The 17,500-nt window shown below is 49.4% G+C and overlaps 1 protein-coding gene across 1 annotated transcript in view; it reads left to right on the top strand.

Moving 5' to 3' along the window:
- prdm16 (PR domain containing 16) overlaps positions 1–17,500 on the top strand; it is a 247,835-nt gene that overhangs the window by 218,182 nt on the left and 12,153 nt on the right. Inside the window, exons 5-14 of the mRNA XM_062542116.1 lie at positions 4,605–4,707; positions 8,042–8,246; positions 8,548–8,695; positions 9,069–9,222; positions 10,607–11,377; positions 11,477–11,851; positions 11,948–12,203; positions 12,291–12,371; positions 12,749–12,833; positions 17,088–17,260. Coding sequence (XP_062398100.1) covers positions 4,605–4,707; positions 8,042–8,246; positions 8,548–8,695; positions 9,069–9,222; positions 10,607–11,377; positions 11,477–11,851; positions 11,948–12,203; positions 12,291–12,371; positions 12,749–12,833; positions 17,088–17,260 — 2,351 coding nt within the window. The remainder of the gene's footprint in view (positions 1–4,604; positions 4,708–8,041; positions 8,247–8,547; positions 8,696–9,068; positions 9,223–10,606; positions 11,378–11,476; positions 11,852–11,947; positions 12,204–12,290; positions 12,372–12,748; positions 12,834–17,087; positions 17,261–17,500) is intronic.

Here is a 17,500-nt window from a genome sequence, read left to right as displayed (position 1 = left end):
GATCTTCAGTTTGTTAAGAAGAGCTTGTTGACCTTTGAACTTACTGTCTCGCTCTCTTGAGAAGCACTTAAAGCGTTTGTCATAACAACCTAAGAACACAGGGAATCCAGACAGCTCTTCCTGCTCTCTCTCTGTGTCTCTGTCCCTCCTTCTCTCTTTCTCTCCCTCTCTCTCTCTCTCTCTCTGTCTCTATGTCTCTCTCACACACACACACACACACACGGATAGACAAAGACAGAGCAGGGCTGTTTATAGACTGCATTGTCACTGTGCTCATTGTTTGGCGAGGTGTGTGTTCTGTGAAGGGATGTGTGTGTCCGAGCCCACCAGTGGCGCGGATGGGAAGCGGATGGGTCACTTCGGTCTGTGAGAACGAGAGCGGCCTCGCGGGAGCGGTCACCATGATCACACTGGATTCATTCCACCCAGGGATTCATGAAAACAATGACAGTGGAGGAACAGGAGAGGAGTTAGAGGAAGAGAGCTGAGGAGCTGGGAGTGAGGAGCTAGGCAGGAGTAGACGAGTACAGAGCTGTCTCAGACAACACAAGATGCCCCCCCCCCCCCTACACACACACCCCACACACCCACACACACAATTCCCATCCCAGTCTCACTTTGTCTAGAGTTTGACAACTAGACAGCCTGGTGTTTGATCACACACACACACACACACACACACACACACACACACACACACACACACACACACACACACACACACACACACACACACACACACGCACACACATACACACACACTCAAAGAGAAACATTCAGATGCGCACATTCTGATACAAATTATTTACAAATGTCAAATTAGACATTTTCATGGTTGCGTATATAGTGGAGTGTGATTGTGTGTTGAAGCATTATTTTCAGACTGTCTATCTCAGCGTCTCAACTGTGTGTGTGTGTGTGTGTGTATGTGTGTGTGTGTGTGTGTGTGTGCGTGTGTGTGTGTGTGTGTGTGTGTGTGTGTGTGTGTGTGTGTGTGTGTGTGTGTGTGTGTGTGTGTGTGTGTGTGTGTGTGTGTGTGTGTGTGGACAGTGGGGGGATTATGTGAGGCGTGTCATTGATGGATGGATGGGGCATTTGCCCCCTTGCTCCGGTGGCTTGGTTGAGGGGGTCAAGTCAAGACGGTCCTCCTGGCGCTGTCACATCCTCAAAAGATTTACTGTAGAGACAGCTCCGCTCCGCTCCGCTCCCAGCGTCGCCTGGGCTCAGCCCCCACACAATGCCGAGCCTCTTTAACGCACTCGCTAACTCGCAGTAGCGCTCATCTGTGCGCGGCACAAGCGAACGCAGAACGAGAGACAGACAGGCAGCAGACGCTCTCTGGCTTAAATTATTAGAGTTCAGAGTCCAATGTGGACAGAGACTGAGGAATCCTGAATAATGAGAATGCATATCTGACGGGTTTAATTGAATTCACTGTTACATATAAAAATGGTGCATGTGTATGTTCTGTCAGTCATATTTGTTACAGTAGGTCACATATGTTTTGTTTGTTCATTTGCAGTGTGCGGGTATGAATTTGCTTTAGTGCAACCCTAACCGTCCTTTTGTTTGCATTTTTATCAGGTAGGCTACACAGCCTATTCGATAGATAAAACAATTGTGTTCAAATAGTAAATAATAGCAAATCCATCAGGAAGATGGAAAGGACGTTCTCGTTGAGTAATACATACTATCGTATTGGTTGTTTTACGTGAATATATGTATAATAACAAACAATTTTCTGCCAAATCAATTTAAATTCGTCGTTTTATAAATATATGTTAAAGTTCTTACCTAAAAATAACCAGCGTTTCCTAGTTTCATGATTGCATCATGGCAATAATACAAAAAAAAAAAAAAAAATGCCACTTACTCTGTAATGCTTGCATATTCATGGCATTACGAGAATGTCAGCATCGATATTTGAGTCTTAAAAATAGACAACCATTTACAAAATAAAATAAACTATACGCTTTGCAGTTTTTGTAGTCTTATTCTGTATTTTGTTCATGGTTATTGTCGAGTTGACCCAAGTAGTTATTCGAAGTGTTTAGGCCAACAAAATGAGAAATCACATTAAGGTTTACATTTTAAAGCGTGTAGCCTAGTATCTGAGAAAATAAATTATCAATTTTGTAACCAATTATTTTCGAACATGTCCAAAATGTTTTATGTATCCGTGCGTCGCTAATATAAATATGAAATGCGTAGTGCAAACTGTGGAATATATATCTTGAAAGATAACAAGTAAAAACAGGTGTAGCGATTGTGTTTACTGTGGCACAAGCTTAAACGAAAACACGTTGTTCAGCATTTTCTCTACCCAAGAAAAAAAAAACGTCCTTCAGATTCAGTGCGCCTAGTAGCATTTTCATTTCCCCTTGTATTTTTGAAAAGTACTTTTTTTTTATCACGATAGATACATTTTTCATCAATAATAGATTAATCTAGTGGCCAGAGTGGAGAGGGACAGCGGGGAGGGGTCTGCTCCGCGAAACCGTCAGTCCTTGGTTTGAGATAAGAGGCAGGAGGAGGAGTGGCTGCCGGTGAACTGCGGGCGCTCTGAGGGGCGATAGGGAATCACTAATGAGCGAGCTCACCTCATCAAAGACGCGCTCGAGCTGACTAGAGAGTGTGTGCGCGTGAGACACGAGAGACAGAGACTGAGGTGCACATCCGTGCGTTCCGTAGGCTATCTACGCGAGGAGGATTTGAGCAAGAGGAAGCAAGAGAGAGAGGGAGAGAGAGAGAGAGAGAAAGAAAGAGAGAGTCAGACAAACACGAGACGCTGACCGCCGCGAAACCGTGGGGCCCAGCTCTGCCTCGAGCCGCGTCTCGAGCCCGTGTAATGATACTATGGGTTGTGTAGTGAACTCCGCCGGGACAGAACTGCTCTTGCAACTGGAGGCGCTCAGATCTGCCGCTACTCAACTTCCCCAACTCTGCCAACTCGCCGAAAACAAAAAGGTCAGACCTGCCATTACATCCTTTGCGAGCTCGTAAATGTAGTGTTCAATAGCCTAATAATAATAATAATAATAATAATAATAATAGTAATAATAATAATAATAATAATAATGATGATATATATTGTTTTTTGTCTAAACAAAGTCAGGTGAGTGTCATGCATCAGCATCCCACGGCCTGCAGTAGTTTAGTTACACGCTTCTAGGTTGTCACAACATAAGGCCGATAAAAGTATTGGATGAAGTCTCTCTCTCTCTCTCTCTCTCTCTCTCTCTCTCTCTCTCTCTCTCTCTCTCTCTCTCTCTCTCTCTCTCTCTCTCTCTTCTGTCTCTCTCCCTCTGTGTGCCTCTCTCTAACACACACACATACACACATACACACACAAACATAATCAGCGGCTAACTCTAACATACATTCTTTCTGCCCTTCTATCAGTACCTCTATTGTATTGTATCTTTGAACTGACTCTTGTTCGTAAGCGTGGAGCGCCCCCTTAAGGCTATTTAATGAATTAAGGCATTGCATTATAATGCTTCGCGATTGTTCTTCCTAAATTAATTTTTGTTGCTTCTTAGTTTATACACAAAAGCTGTCATTATTGGATGATTGTGTAATCATTATTCAAAATTGTCGAAATAAGGCTTATTTTGATGTGTTTTAAAATATAATTTTGTGCAATTAATTTTCCATCACAAAAACCCTGTAGACAATTTAACATGTTGTGTAATACATTAAATGTTTTATTTGCCATAAATGTCTGCAACATAATTTAATTAATTGTGACCTGTTTGTGACCTGTTTTTCGAACCGGTTTCTTTTTTTGTTGCTTGATAAGGAGCCAACGTAAGACATTTGAATATGAGATAAGATTTGATGTGAACATCAGCATTCGTTGATGTCTACAGTCAAATATGATACTGAATGGCAACAGTGGCTTAACGCATGCAACTCTTAAGCCAGTAGTACTCTGACATTTTAATGTGGTTAATGTTTGGCAAATAACGAAATGCCAGATGCATGTGACATATACAAATGAATGAAAATCGCAACTGCATACTGCATACAAAACGTGTGTTTTTATTCACTCTTTCTACGGATTTATAAATTCACACATAAAAATGGCACCTTTTATTTTAGAATTTTCATGAACACGTTTTACATCTTCACATGTTTGCATCACTATGAAAATAAATATAGACCTAATCAGAATTTAATTGAAAATATTAACAGTGAAAGTGTCTTAGCATTCTTCTGGAATGAATGCGGAAACGAATAACGGGGATAAACTCCATCAGTCCTAGAATCAGGAATGAGATTTGACTCCCTTGATCACTTTTAAACTGAATGTATTTCATCATGAAGCATAGTGTTAGCAATTATTTGTATTGCTTAATAATAATAATAATAATAATAATATTTCAATAGGCTAATAGTTGCAACAATAACGATCATAATAATGTGTCTATACAATAAGAGCTAATAATAATAGTAATAATGATGATAATAATAATAATAATAATAATAATAATAGCAACAACAACAATGCACAACTATATATATTTTTATTTTTATGTTTATGCTGAAACATGTATTTCTTTCCCTCAAGTTTCTTGCATTTCTATTTTTTCCCATTCTAGATCTATTATAAAGCCATCAGAGACATCGAGATCGGGGAGGAGCTGTTGGTGTATATGAAGGACGGGGTTTTCCCGGAGGGATCGATGGCACCGAATCTGGAAGGTGAGATGAATGCATCTCATTAGTGCAATTTTAAACCAACTCTAAATGAGCGCAGTTAGCCGCTCTTTGCAGAAGGGCGAGCACGCAGTCCCCGAAATGTTAATCTTTCAGAAAGGTGATGTTTGCGTAAAACCATTCATTGTGGAACAGACAGTGCTATTTTCCAGGTGTGCAATTACTTTTCATATGTTAGAGACAGACAGTAGAAGTGGTAGTGCTTCTACCAGCGCAGGCCTAAACTCAAGACTCAAACGGTCGAGCTAAAGACAAAAAAACAGATCTACGGCCAGCCTGCCTGTTTTAAGTCCACCGTGCTTTCATATCGATGTGCAATGCTTCACTCTAAATAAAACATGCATTTATTTAATATATTGATGTGCGAGTTAAATCGCAATGGAGGCAAATGAATGAGTGAAAGCTCTCAGTTATTGACAAGGGCAACCTTAAATCATCCTTATAGCGTTTGGCAATTATTTATTGATTTTATAAAGGAATCTTGCCATTTTGAAAAAGCTAAATGCATTTTTTGTTCTGTCAAGACCCACAGTCACCTTAACGATTGTGCTGAAAAGACAAAGTAGACTTTCTGCTACACTGGGAGCGAAATCATGTCGTGGAGAGAGACGTACAGTACCAGACGCTAGCGGACATAATTAAATTAGGCTGCAGATAGTGTTCGTGCTCCGCGGGAGGATGGCGAATGGCATCGGAGACGCAGTGGTCTGGTTTTAGTAAGAGTGGTTGTCAGGTACGCTGTTGTGTTGTGTTTCCCTTGATTTGGGCTGAAATGGGGGGAGACGTCATGATTATGTAGACTTGTCATGGACTATAAAGATGAACCCGGGCAGCTTGAGGTACTCACACAAGCCCCAGACATTTGGAAATATTCATATAATGTTTGCTCTAAAAGATATATATCCCCAGACCCCGTATAGAGACTCAGAGCAAGACAGGGGGAGAGAGAGAGAGAGAGAGAGAGTGAGTGAGTGAGAGTGAGAGAGACTTCTGCTCTGAGTGAGGAGTTAGAAAGGGTGAAGAGGGAACTTCCATGTCTTTTCATGAGCCTGTCTGAGAAAGAGAAAGAGAGGCAGGCAGACAGACGGAGAAAGAGAAAGAGAGAGGGGGAGAGTTGGTCTTTTCTCTCCTCTCCCCGCGGCTTATCGGTGCTGGAATTTGGAGTGGAGCTCGAGGAGCCTCCTGAGACTTCACCCATGCTCACAGATTAACTGCTAAACTGCACATAATTGTGTTCCCCCCACTTCTGCGAGAGGGCTATTAGTCTCTCCTTTCTTTCTTCTCTCTCTCTCTCTCTCTCTCTCTCTCTCTCTCCCTCTCCTCTCCACTCCCCCCTCTCTCCTTCTCTCTCTCTCCAAGTATCCTGCATTCCTGTCCGTCTTGAGTGGGGGCTGATGGAACAAAAAGATAATGTGGCAAAATCATTTTTATTCAGCCCCCTCTTCTCTCTCTCTCTCTCTCTTCTCTCTCTTCTCTCTCTCTCCCTCTCTCTCTCTCCCTCCCCAGCTGCATTCCCCTCACTATCACCCTTAGCAGTCAGCCAGAACTGTAATGACTGCTGACTTCCAAACGATGCCTTCGCTGCGCCGCATTTTTAGGCCTCACATTTAAAAGCCCCCCAAAAAAAGAACAGACCATTACACCGTATGACCTAAAACCTTTTTGTTTTTCCTCCTGTCATCTCTCTTTCTTGCTCTTTCTCCCTCTCTCTCTCTCTCTCTCTCTCTCTCTCCACCCTTCACCCATCCCACAGCCCCTCACACACACACACACTGCCCATGTTTTATGGCAGACTCAGTAAGTGTTATAAGGCATGTAATAAAGGCTCCATAAGTGCTTTGTAACATGTTTTTTGGCGTGGCGTGCTGGTTGCCTATGAAACAGGGCTGGGGAGGGGGGGGGCTGGAGGGGGGGGGGCTGGAGGGGGAGGCGCTGGCGTGTGAAGCTGGCTGAAACAAGAGCAGACGGACCACGGTGGGTCCTCGTGAAGCGGGGCGAAATAAGAGCAGACGGCCTCCGAGGGTCCCCGAGAGGAGCACGGAACATTAGCCAGCGCCGCGCTGGTCAAGCTGCACCACAGTCCATATACGCTACATGGACGGTGACCCTACGGGAGAGAGAGAGAGAGAGAGACGCTTGTGTGTGTGTGTGTGTGTGTGTGTGTGTGTGAGGCAGTTAGTGTGTAGTAATGCTTCATCAAGCCTTTGTCGGGTTTAGGTCCAGACATTTGGGGTCACCCCCCCCCCCCCCACCCCCCCTCCGCCTCCCCATCATGAGTAAGCCGTGCATGTATGGGGTGTTGGGGGATGGTGGTGGTGGTGGTGGTGCCGTTGGGCTGGCGCAGTGAGACTAGCAGGGGGGCAGTCAGCCTCCCACTCAACTGTAAAAGCCATAAGTCAGCATTGGCTGTTGGCTTTGGCACCCGTTAGAGGATACGGCCATAGAAAAGCCTCTTCTGACCCCCCCCCCCCCCCCCCCTGCACCCCCCTGCACCCCCACTCCTCCGCCCCCACCTTCTTTTCTTCTTTTATTCGTTTGACCTTGGTCGTTAAAAAATACTGCGCTGGAAAAACAAAGGGCCGTCCGGGCAGCCCTGGTGGACGGGCGGAGGAGGTCGGCCTCATGCTCGGCGTGCGTGGTCAGCGCAGCGCAGTGCGGAGCCGCTCGGCACATCTGGAACCGCTGGCTGCGTTACCGTCGGTACCTGACCTGACCCGGCTCTCCGTGATGCATGGCTGGCGTCGCAGATTTAATCGTCATCAGATTATTTTCATAATTATTCGTATTATTGTTATTCCCGCTGTCTGTTGAGGATGTTTGGCGTTTCAGGCGTGGTGTGTGTGTGTGGCCCAGTGAAGTGTAGCACAGCAGACATGGAAATGAAAGACATTCTCTCATACTGAGTGCCGTGGAGTCATTTGAAAAGATTAAAAGTAGATTATTTTTTGAAAAGAGAAATGGAAAATATTTATTTTGTTTCCCTTTGCTTCCTGACAGTGCGGTGTGTTTTTACATATTTGTTTTCATTAATTTAATCATAGACGATTGTTTTAAATTTGATTCATAATAGTTTAAAGATGTTTTTATTAATAATGAATTCATGAACTTGAATATATGTACTTACTGTATATTTAAATACATATATTTATATAAGACTTAACTGCTCACAATCTGAAATATGAAAATGTATGACCAGTATGTGCAAAACTGGTACTGTAGCAACCTAAAGATGTGCTAGTGTAACTATGGATGCTATGGAACATGGATACTGTATGGATTATTATGGGATATTAACTGTGATGTGTGTGTGTGTGTGTAGACGAGCACATGTACCGGTGCGAGGAGTGTGACGAGCTGTTCACCTCTAAGCTGGAGCTGCGGCGGCACCAGAAGTACCAGTGTGGCAGTGCCACGTCGCTCTTCGACACGCTCAGCGGAGACGACTTCAAGCAGGAGAAGGACGACAACGACGAGCCCGTCCACGAGTGCAAGGACTGCGAGAAGGTCTTCCCCAGCGAGTACAGGTGTGTGTGGACACACACAGACACGCACGCACACACACAGGACTGTGCTGTGATAAAGTCTCTCCCAGGTGTACTCACTCACACCATAACAGGAGCACATTTGAGGTTACATTTCTTACCTGATGTATATTGGGTGATATATATTATGATTTTTTTTTTTTTTCCAAATTGATAGCAGTATTTTTTTTTTTTCAAAAATATGCATGCATACTTTGACTGTCATAGCAATGTAATTAATGTTTTACCTTTCTGTCTTTGTCTGTGTGTGTGTGTGTGTGTGTGTGTGTGTTCCATCTCTCAGTCTGGGTCAGCATATGATTGTGCACACAGAGGAGAGGGAGTATAAGTGTGATCAGTGCCCAAAGGCCTTCAACTGGAAGTCTAACCTCATTCGGCACCAGATGTCACACGACAGCGGCAAGCGCTTCGAATGTGAAAACTGTGATAAGGTACAGAGCACCGCGGCTCCGCAGTTACCATGACAACACACCTAAGCTGACAGTTGCTGAATGCTTTTAGAACGCTGCGCAAAATCGTTTTTAGTGGTTTAACGACCATTACTGTTATTGCTGATTTTTTTATTATATCTTTCTGTTACAAGCCAAACTTCCATTCAATCAACTGTTTTAAAAACATTTTAGCTAACCAAACGGAAATAAAGATGAATAGAATTTTTGCATGTGTTCTCCCCATCTTGGTGTGTAAAAAAGAAAAATATCATAGCCTATACAAATCATGTTCCTTTTTATTTTACCTGTGTTTACTTGTGCCTTTTCTAATTTCATATTATAGATCCCTAACCGTGCCCTCTCACCTGCGCAGGTGTTCACAGACCCCAGTAACCTGCAGCGCCACATCCGCTCGCAGCACGTTGGCGCGCGTGCCCACACATGCCCCGAGTGTGGCAAGACCTTCGCCACGTCGTCGGGCCTCAAGCAGCACAAGCACATTCACAGCAGTGTCAAGCCGTTCATCTGTAAGTCTCAGCCATCAGCATCTTCTCTAAGATATCATTTCCCGTGTCCAAAGGCCTCCAGTCTTTCCTCAAACTCCCACGACAGTGACCTCTGTCGTGTTATAGGTCAGAGCAATCCTCAATGCAATTCTAGAGCAATTTCTTTACGTTCTTTCTGTTTCTGTATGTTCTTTTTTTCCTTTTTTGTTTTCCTTTGGTTTGCGTTTGTTATGTTTTTGTTTTGTTTGTTGTTTTTCTTTGGCATTGTTTTTATTTGTTGTTTTGTCTCCTTTTGCCCCCCTTTTCTCCTCCCTCTTTGTTTTCATCTTCTGTCTCTTCCTTCTCTTCCTTCTTTTCTCCTCTCTCTCACCCCGTCCTCTTTCTCCTTCCTCCTGGTTTTTGCCTTTGCCTTAGTTCTTAACCTCATCCTCCTCTCTCCTATGTTGCTTTTGTGTGTGTGTGTGAGTGTGAGAGAGAGAGAGAGAGAGAGATTGTGTGTGTGTGTGTGTGTGTGCGTGTGCGTGTGTGTGTGTGTGTGTGTGTGTGTGTGTGTGTGTGTGTGTGTGTGTGTGTGTGTGTGTGTGTGTGTGTGTGTGTGTGTGTGTGTGTGTGTGTTTTCCTTTCCTGAGGGCCCCTAATTCTTTTTCTATGGCTCAGGCAGATTTGACATGTAGAGGTAAATGTCTCTGTCACAGCTGTTCCTCTTTGATGGACGCTGAGTCAATGCCATCCTTCTCTCTTCTCCTCTCCTCTCCTCCTCTCCCTCTCTTCTCCTCCCCTCTCCCTCTCCCTCTCTCCTCTTCTCCTCTCCTCCTCTCCTCTTCTCCTCCTCTCATCCCACGCTTCTCTCGCTTCCTCACTCCTTTTACTTTTCATCCTTCCTTTTATTACCTGCTCTCTGCACTCACATGTTTGCTGTTACATATGCATGCATACGTTGATATTCATGCATATGTATTCTGATGTATAGCCATAATAGACTTATTAGACGTAATGATTTGTTTTACCCTGTGATTAATCTGCTAATATTGTTATAGTGTCATAGTCAGTAACTGTGTCAGTTGATAGTCTGTTCTGCTGGATTGTTGTCCTTAAAATAAATGAGAAGTGAATTGACAGGGCCTGAGCTTTAAATGAGATGAGCTTAGCTGAGACGAGAGAGAGAGAGAGAGAGAGAGAGAGAGAGAGAGAGAGATGTGCATGCTGCTGTGATATGAGATATTCATGTCTACATCTAAAAGTGTAGGATGGTGGGATTTGGCGGACGAAGGCTGAGTTAACCGTGAGCGCTCTTGTCTCTCTTGTCCTCCGATCTCTCCCCCCTGCCGTCCCCTCCTCCTCCTCCTCCTCCTCCTCCTCCTCCTCCTCCTCCTGTCTTCCCCCCCCCCCCCCTTCCTCCCCTCAGGTGAAGTGTGTCACAAGTCCTACACGCAGTTCTCCAACCTGTGCCGGCACAAGCGCATGCACGCCGACTGCCGCACGCAGATCAAGTGCAAGGACTGCGGCCAGATGTTCAGCACCACCTCCTCGCTCAACAAGCACCGGCGCTTCTGCGAGGGCAAGAACCACTACGCCCCCGGGGGCATGTTCTCCCCGGGCATCCCGCTGAGCTCCAGCCCCATCATGGCCAAGGCCAAGGGCCACCCGGGCCTCAACCACGCCGGCCTGGGCTTCGGCGACTACTTCCCGTCGCGCGCGCACCACGCCGGCCTGTCCTTCTCGCCCGCGTCCTTCCCGGGGCTGCCGCACGGCTTCCCGGGCCTGTTCCCGCACTCGCTGTACCCGCGCCCGCCGCTGCTGCCCCCGAGCTCGCTGCTCAAGAGCCCCATGGGGGGGCCGCAGGACGGCAAGATGCCCCGCAGCCCGCTGGACGGCCCTCCGCTCTCGCTGGTCACCTCGCTGGGCAGCTCCGGCAACGGCAACAGCCACGGCGGTCAGATGATGGACGGGGAGCGCGGCGAGGGCAAGGGAGAGCTGGCGTACGGCGGCAGCGGTGGTGAGGCGGGCAAGGCCAAGGGCAAGCTGAGCGACGGCTCGGACGCCAGCGACCTGGAGGACGTCAACACCACCAGCGGCACCGACCTGGACACCACCACGGGCGAGAACACGGCGTCCGGCTCCGAGCTGGACAGCGACGGCGAGGAGGAGAGCGAGCGCGAGCGCGAGAAGCGCGAGCGCCGCAAGCAGCAGCGGCACCAGCAGCAGCAGAGGGAGCAGCGCGAGCAGCAGGAGGCCGAGCAGCGGGCGGTGGCGGCCGGAGTCGCCGTCGCAGGAGGGGTCAGCGGCAAGCAGGACGACCTGGGCGCGCTGGGCATGTCCGGCTCGGCGCCGTGCCCGGACCGGCCCTTCCTGGGCGGCCACCAGCACTCCTTCTTCCCCCCGCCGGACGAGCAGGCTCTGCCCCCGAGCGCCTCGGCCGCCGGCGCCTCCACCGACTCCATCAAGGCCATCGCCTCCATCGCCGAGAAGTACTTCGGCCCGGGCCTCATGGGCCTGCAGGAGAAGAAGATGGCCGCCCTGCCCTACCACTCCATGTTCCCCTTCCAGTTCCTGCCCAACTTCCCGCACTCGCTCTACCCCTTCGCCGACCGCGCCCTCAACCCCAACATGTTCTTCAAGGCCGAGCCCAAGTCGCCCCGCGAACAGCAGCAGCAACAACAACAACAACAACAACAGCAACAACAACAACAACAGCAGCAACAACAGCAACAACAGCAGCAGCAGCTTCTGCAGAAGATGGCCGGTGGATCCGGTGCTGCCGGAGCCGAGTCGCCCTTCGACCTCACGACCAAACCGAAGGAGGCGAAAGCGCCCGTGCCCCAGTCCCCGGCGACCAAGGCGGCCGCGCCGGGCGGTACGCCCCTCCTCCCGGGCGAGGAGCAGCCGCTCGACCTGAGCATCGGCAGCCGCAGCCGCGCCAGCCACAACGGAGGCACGGCGCCCCCTGGCGACCACCGCAAGAACCACATGTTCGGCAGCGGCGGCGGCGGTAGCAGCAGTGGTGGAGGAGGGAAGCCCCACAGCAAGGAGGATCTCCAGGGTCCCGCGCTCCACCAGCACGCTCTCTCGCAGCACCAGCCGCCCATGTCACTGGCCCAGCACCCCCCTCCCCAGCAGCCCTCCCTGCACTACGCCAAGCCCTCGCCCTTCTTCATGGACCCCATCTACAGGTATTTCAGCCCGACTACGTCAGCACCACCCACCCCCCAAGAGACGCCTAACATGGGAGAGAGTGGATGGGAGTGAGTTGAGGTGAAGTTAGCGTCAGCTGAGCTGATCTGAATGGATTTGAAAGGAATTAGCTGAGCTGAGGACCAGTTGTGTTGTTCAACTGACCTGAACATTCAAATTGGGTTGATATTGGATATTGTACTGGATATTGTGTTTGGTTGAGTTGAGTGGCCATTGGGCAGTGTGGATATTGTGTTTGGTTGAGTTGAGTGACCGTTGGTCAGTGTGGATGTTGTGTTTGGTTGTTGAATGACCGTTGGGCAGTGTGAGCCTTGCCTTCCGCTCGTACGTAACCCTTGGTGTTGCTGTCCAGCAGGGTGGAGAAGAGGAAGCTGATTGACCCTGTGGGAGCACTGAAGGAGAAGTACCTGCGGCCCTCACCCCTGCTGTTCCACCCTCAGGTAACACACACACTGAAACACACACGCACACACACTGAAACACACACACACACACACACACATACACTGAAACAGGCACACACAGAAACACTCACATGCTGAAATGCACACACACAGACGCACACTTATTCACACACACATACATATACTGTATACTGTATATATACACATACACACACACACACACACACATGACCGCACAGGCATACAGAAACACATGCTAAAATCCACAGACACACACACACACACACACACACACACACACACACACACACTACACATCCTCACACACCCTAGGCATCTGTCTTCTGCACACACTACTCACATATACTGTACCTGAGGCCTTCTCTAATGTCCCCCCAGCCTCCAGGTAAATCACACACATGCACACACACTCACGCTCACTGTCACACACATTTTCAAGAGCACACACACACACACACACACGGCCAGGCTTTCACACAGGGGATCCCATTACACTGCCATTTATTTATCCTGCCGTGTGCTTATGATATTTACTGGTCCATTAATTTATAGGGCGGCTGTTCTCAGCGCTGGCTGCAAATGAATAGCACATGGGTTTGGGCGCGAGGAGGACACAGGCAGCATGATTTACTCACACTCTCCATCTCTCCGTCGCTCTGGCCTTCTCTCTCTCTATCTCTCCCTATCTCCATCCCTCTCTCTATCACCCTCTCCCCATTTCTCTCTCTACAGTATATGTCTCTTTCACCCTCTCAGCATTTCCCTCTCCCTCTCTCTCTCTCTCTCTCTCTCTCTCTCTCTCTCTCTCTCTCTCTCTCTCTCTCTCTCTCTCTCTGTTCTCTCTCTCTCTCTCTCTCTCTCTGTTCTCTCTCTCTCTTCCCCTGAGCCCTGAGAGAGAAGCTCACCCACTGCAGGTTTGTGTTCAGCTCTAACAAGAGGGGGGATTTTTAAGTTCCCAGAATTCAGAGCCTCTCCGGGACGCCACAGACCACAAAAAAAACCTGTGGCGCTACGGTGGCCTTGACGTGCCAAAAAAGCCAAAGTTCACAGCATTATCTCCGAGCCTTTGAAAAGTGCCCCCCCCCCCCCCACACACACACACACACTCCCCCACACCCCCCCTCTCCCCTCTGAGCTGATTGTTTGTGTGGCCTGTCCAGCCCTATTCCCACCTTTGAGCTCTGATAACAATGATGATAGCATTATTAATAATGACCTTTTGAGCCGCACCACTCGGTCGCTCCCGCTCGCGCTCTCCGCCGGACCAGGCTGTCCCACGCGGGCCTAAACTTAGCCGCCGCATTGTTACCCCCGCCACACACACACACACACACACACACACACACCCTCTCACACACACACACACACCCCCTCGCTACTGCGCTGGAGCGCGCCGCTAATAACTTCCCCTGCCGTTTCTCCCCTGGCCGGCCAGATAATGTCGCGCCGTCCATCAGCTACTTCCTGTGTTTGTGTCCAGCAGAATGGCCCCTCTTGTTGGGAACGGCGCTATCTGACCTGGGAATCTGGGTCCCTATCAATGGTACTCAGCAGCAACTCAACAGCAGCACTGTCCCTCTCTCCCCGAGCACACACACACACACACACACACACACACACACACACACACACACACACACACACACACACATACACACGCCAGCCTGTGTTTGGCATGCTACAGTAGGTGGCATAGGGATAGCTGGAATGGCCGTTGGGGTCATCGTGGGCAATGGCGGCAGGACAGCCATGAGTGTCCAGATGCTGCACTAGCGTCTGTGGTCGTGTTTTTGTTTATGTTTACCGGCTTCCTTCCTGATCACCACATTCTCTGCAGCCCACAGCAACCTTCACTACACTTAGAGAGTGTGTGTGTGTGTGTGTGTGTGTGTGTGTGTGTCTGTGGTCTTATGTCTGTGTCTGTGTCCTTGTGTGTGTGTGTGTGTGTGTGTCCTTGTGTGCGAGCGCAGATCTGGATTCCTCAGACAGATAGGAAACCAGTGTGCTATCTATATCTCCCGGGAGGAAGCATCTTTGTGAATGCCTCTGTTGTTGTTTGTGTGTGAGTCAAGCTAGCGGAGCCCTGGCAGAGTGCAGTGGATCAGGCTTCAGTCAGATTACCTTACGCATTGTTTACTGATCTCACTCTTCTGAATCAACTGGAAATCCTCCTCCTCCTCCTCCTCCACCACCTCCTCCCGCGGACCGCACCGTTCGTTCTCTGATTGTTTACCTGGTGTTTGTATGAGCGGAAGCGTGTAATGTCACAGCGATGGCAAAGAAGGCCAACGCCCCGATTCCCAAGCCACTCCGGGGTTCTCCTCCATCACACACACAACAATGCCCAGGGGGGTCGCTCCGATGACGGAATGCGCGCCGTTACACCGCCGCCACCGAGCTGGACTCCGACTCCCGACGCGGCGACAGAGCGAGTTGAGTCAGTGTGTCTGTCTCCATGTCCCTGCCCCAGGAAGGATATGAGCGGCTGGGGGGGGGGGGGGGGGGGGGGGGTGGGGGTTGGGGTCGGAGGGGGGTAGCGAGAGGGCCGCAGCGGAGGCTTTGTTCCGAGCGCGAACCGGGACACTGTATCAGATAGGCCTATCTCAAACTATATTGTGTTCAGGGGGTGGGGGGGCGATGTGAAAGCTCACTGAGATGCTTCACTCAGGGGCCCCTAGGGGGTGGGGGTGGGGGTGGGAATGCCATGGAGCTACGGATGGTCTCGCCAAACAGGAGGGCGAGGGGGGTTGAGAAGAGGAGAGGGGCGGGGGGGCAGAGTGGTGAGTGCGAACGTGCCACAGGTCAATGGGGTGACTCTAAACAGCACAATCGAGACGTGACCTCCTGATAGACAACTTCCTCTCTCACAAACCCCACACCCCCACCTCACTTACTCACTCTGGCCACCCTCCTTTCTCTCTCTCGCTCTCTCTCCCTCTCCCTCTCCCTCTCTCCCTCTCTCCCTCTCTCTTTCTCTCCCTCTCTCTCTTTCTCTCCCTCTATCCCTATCCCTCTCCTTCTCTCTCTCTCCCTCTCTCTCTCTATAGCTCTCCCTCTCTCATTCATCCTCCCTCTCTCCTTCTCTCTCCCCCTCTCTCCTGTGTCTCCGGTGAGCGTTTTTTTTTCCCGTGCCGTACGACTCTGATGTGATCCGAGGGGAAACTGGAGCCGGTAGGCGGCATTGTGTTGGCCAAGTATCCGGCCTCCCGCTGGCCGAGAGCTCCGCTCCCCAGGGTCAAACTACGCCGTGACCCAGCACTCCAAACGCTCACTCTGTGTGTGTGTGTGTGTGTGTGTGTGTGTGAGAGAGTGAGAGAGTGTTTGTGCACTCTGTCTTTATTTCTGTGTGTGGGTGAGTGTGTCAGTGTGTTTGTCCTCTCTGTCTTTATTTGTGTGTGTGTGAGTGTGTGAGAGTGCGCGTGTTCTCTCCGCTCTTTCTCGGAAATGCCGGCCCATTGTGTGTGTAGTTGGCGCTGGTGCCAAGCTATAGCTGGACTAGTGCCTCTTACCCCCCCCCCCCCCCCCCCAACCCCCCCTTCACTAGCCCCCCAACCAGAGTGCCTCTACGCTGCGTCTCCCGCTGATTACCCACAAGTCACCTCTTTCAGCTCCGCACAGTCACCTTCAGGGGACCCGATGATTCAAACCCAGCCCAGGGCGCAATGCCACCCATGTGCTGTCCACCTCACAGAGCCTCTCTGTGACCTGTGGAATCTGCACAGGGTAGAGAGTGTGTGTGTGTGTGTGTGCATGTCGGTGTGTCTATATATATGTGTGTGTGTGTGTGTGTGTGTGTGTGTGTGTGCACTCTATTCAAGTAGAGCCAACGGGAGCAGAGCGTGAAAAATAGATGAGCTCCATCTTCTCCCACAGACAGACAGGGAGATGGGCAGACAGATAAACACACGCAGACAGACAGATAGACAGACACGGGTCAAAACAACCGGTCAGCAGGTAGACAAAAGCTTACAGGTAGATAGAGAAACATCACCTCAAAGAAACAGACAGGCAGGCAAAAGCACACAAGCAGACAAACAGACTGACAATATAATGTATTTAATGTAGAATACATTATACACATTACACATATAATAGATATATTAATTAGACAGACAGAAGACCTATGAATAGGGGCAGGGTCAGGGAGATGATGCAGACTGGACACAGACTGTGCAAAGAGGAATCTTCAGATGACCAAAGTATGTCTAACTCCCATGTGGCTCTTTTCTGTGTGTGTGTGTGTGTGTGTGTGTGTGTGTGTGTGTTCAGGTGTCGGCGATGGAGAACATGACGGAGAAGCTGGAGAGCTTCGGAGCAGCGCTGAAGCTGGACGCGCCCAACTCCCTGCAGCACTCCTCCCACCACCTGTTCAACTTCCGCTCGCCCCCGCCCTCCCTCTCCGACGCCATCCTGCGCAAGGGCAAGGAGCGATACACCTGCAGGTATGCTCGCTCACACACACACACACATGCTCTCTTACACACACACACACACACACACACACACACACACACTCACACGCTCACACCCGCACACGCAGACCTACCCGCACCACACACACACACACACACACACACACACACACACACACAGTCACATACAGTATATATATACATTCATACTTGTCCTGGTTCATGTAGTCTCATAGGAATTCAAAATTGGTCCCATAACTAGACTTCCTG

This window comes from Sardina pilchardus, chromosome 7, assembly GCF_963854185.1.
Source record: "Sardina pilchardus chromosome 7, fSarPil1.1, whole genome shotgun sequence".
Lineage (NCBI taxonomy): Eukaryota > Metazoa > Chordata > Actinopteri > Clupeiformes > Clupeidae > Sardina > Sardina pilchardus.
Note: the sequence above shows the minus strand (reverse complement) of the source record. Positions and strands in the feature narration are given on the sequence as shown.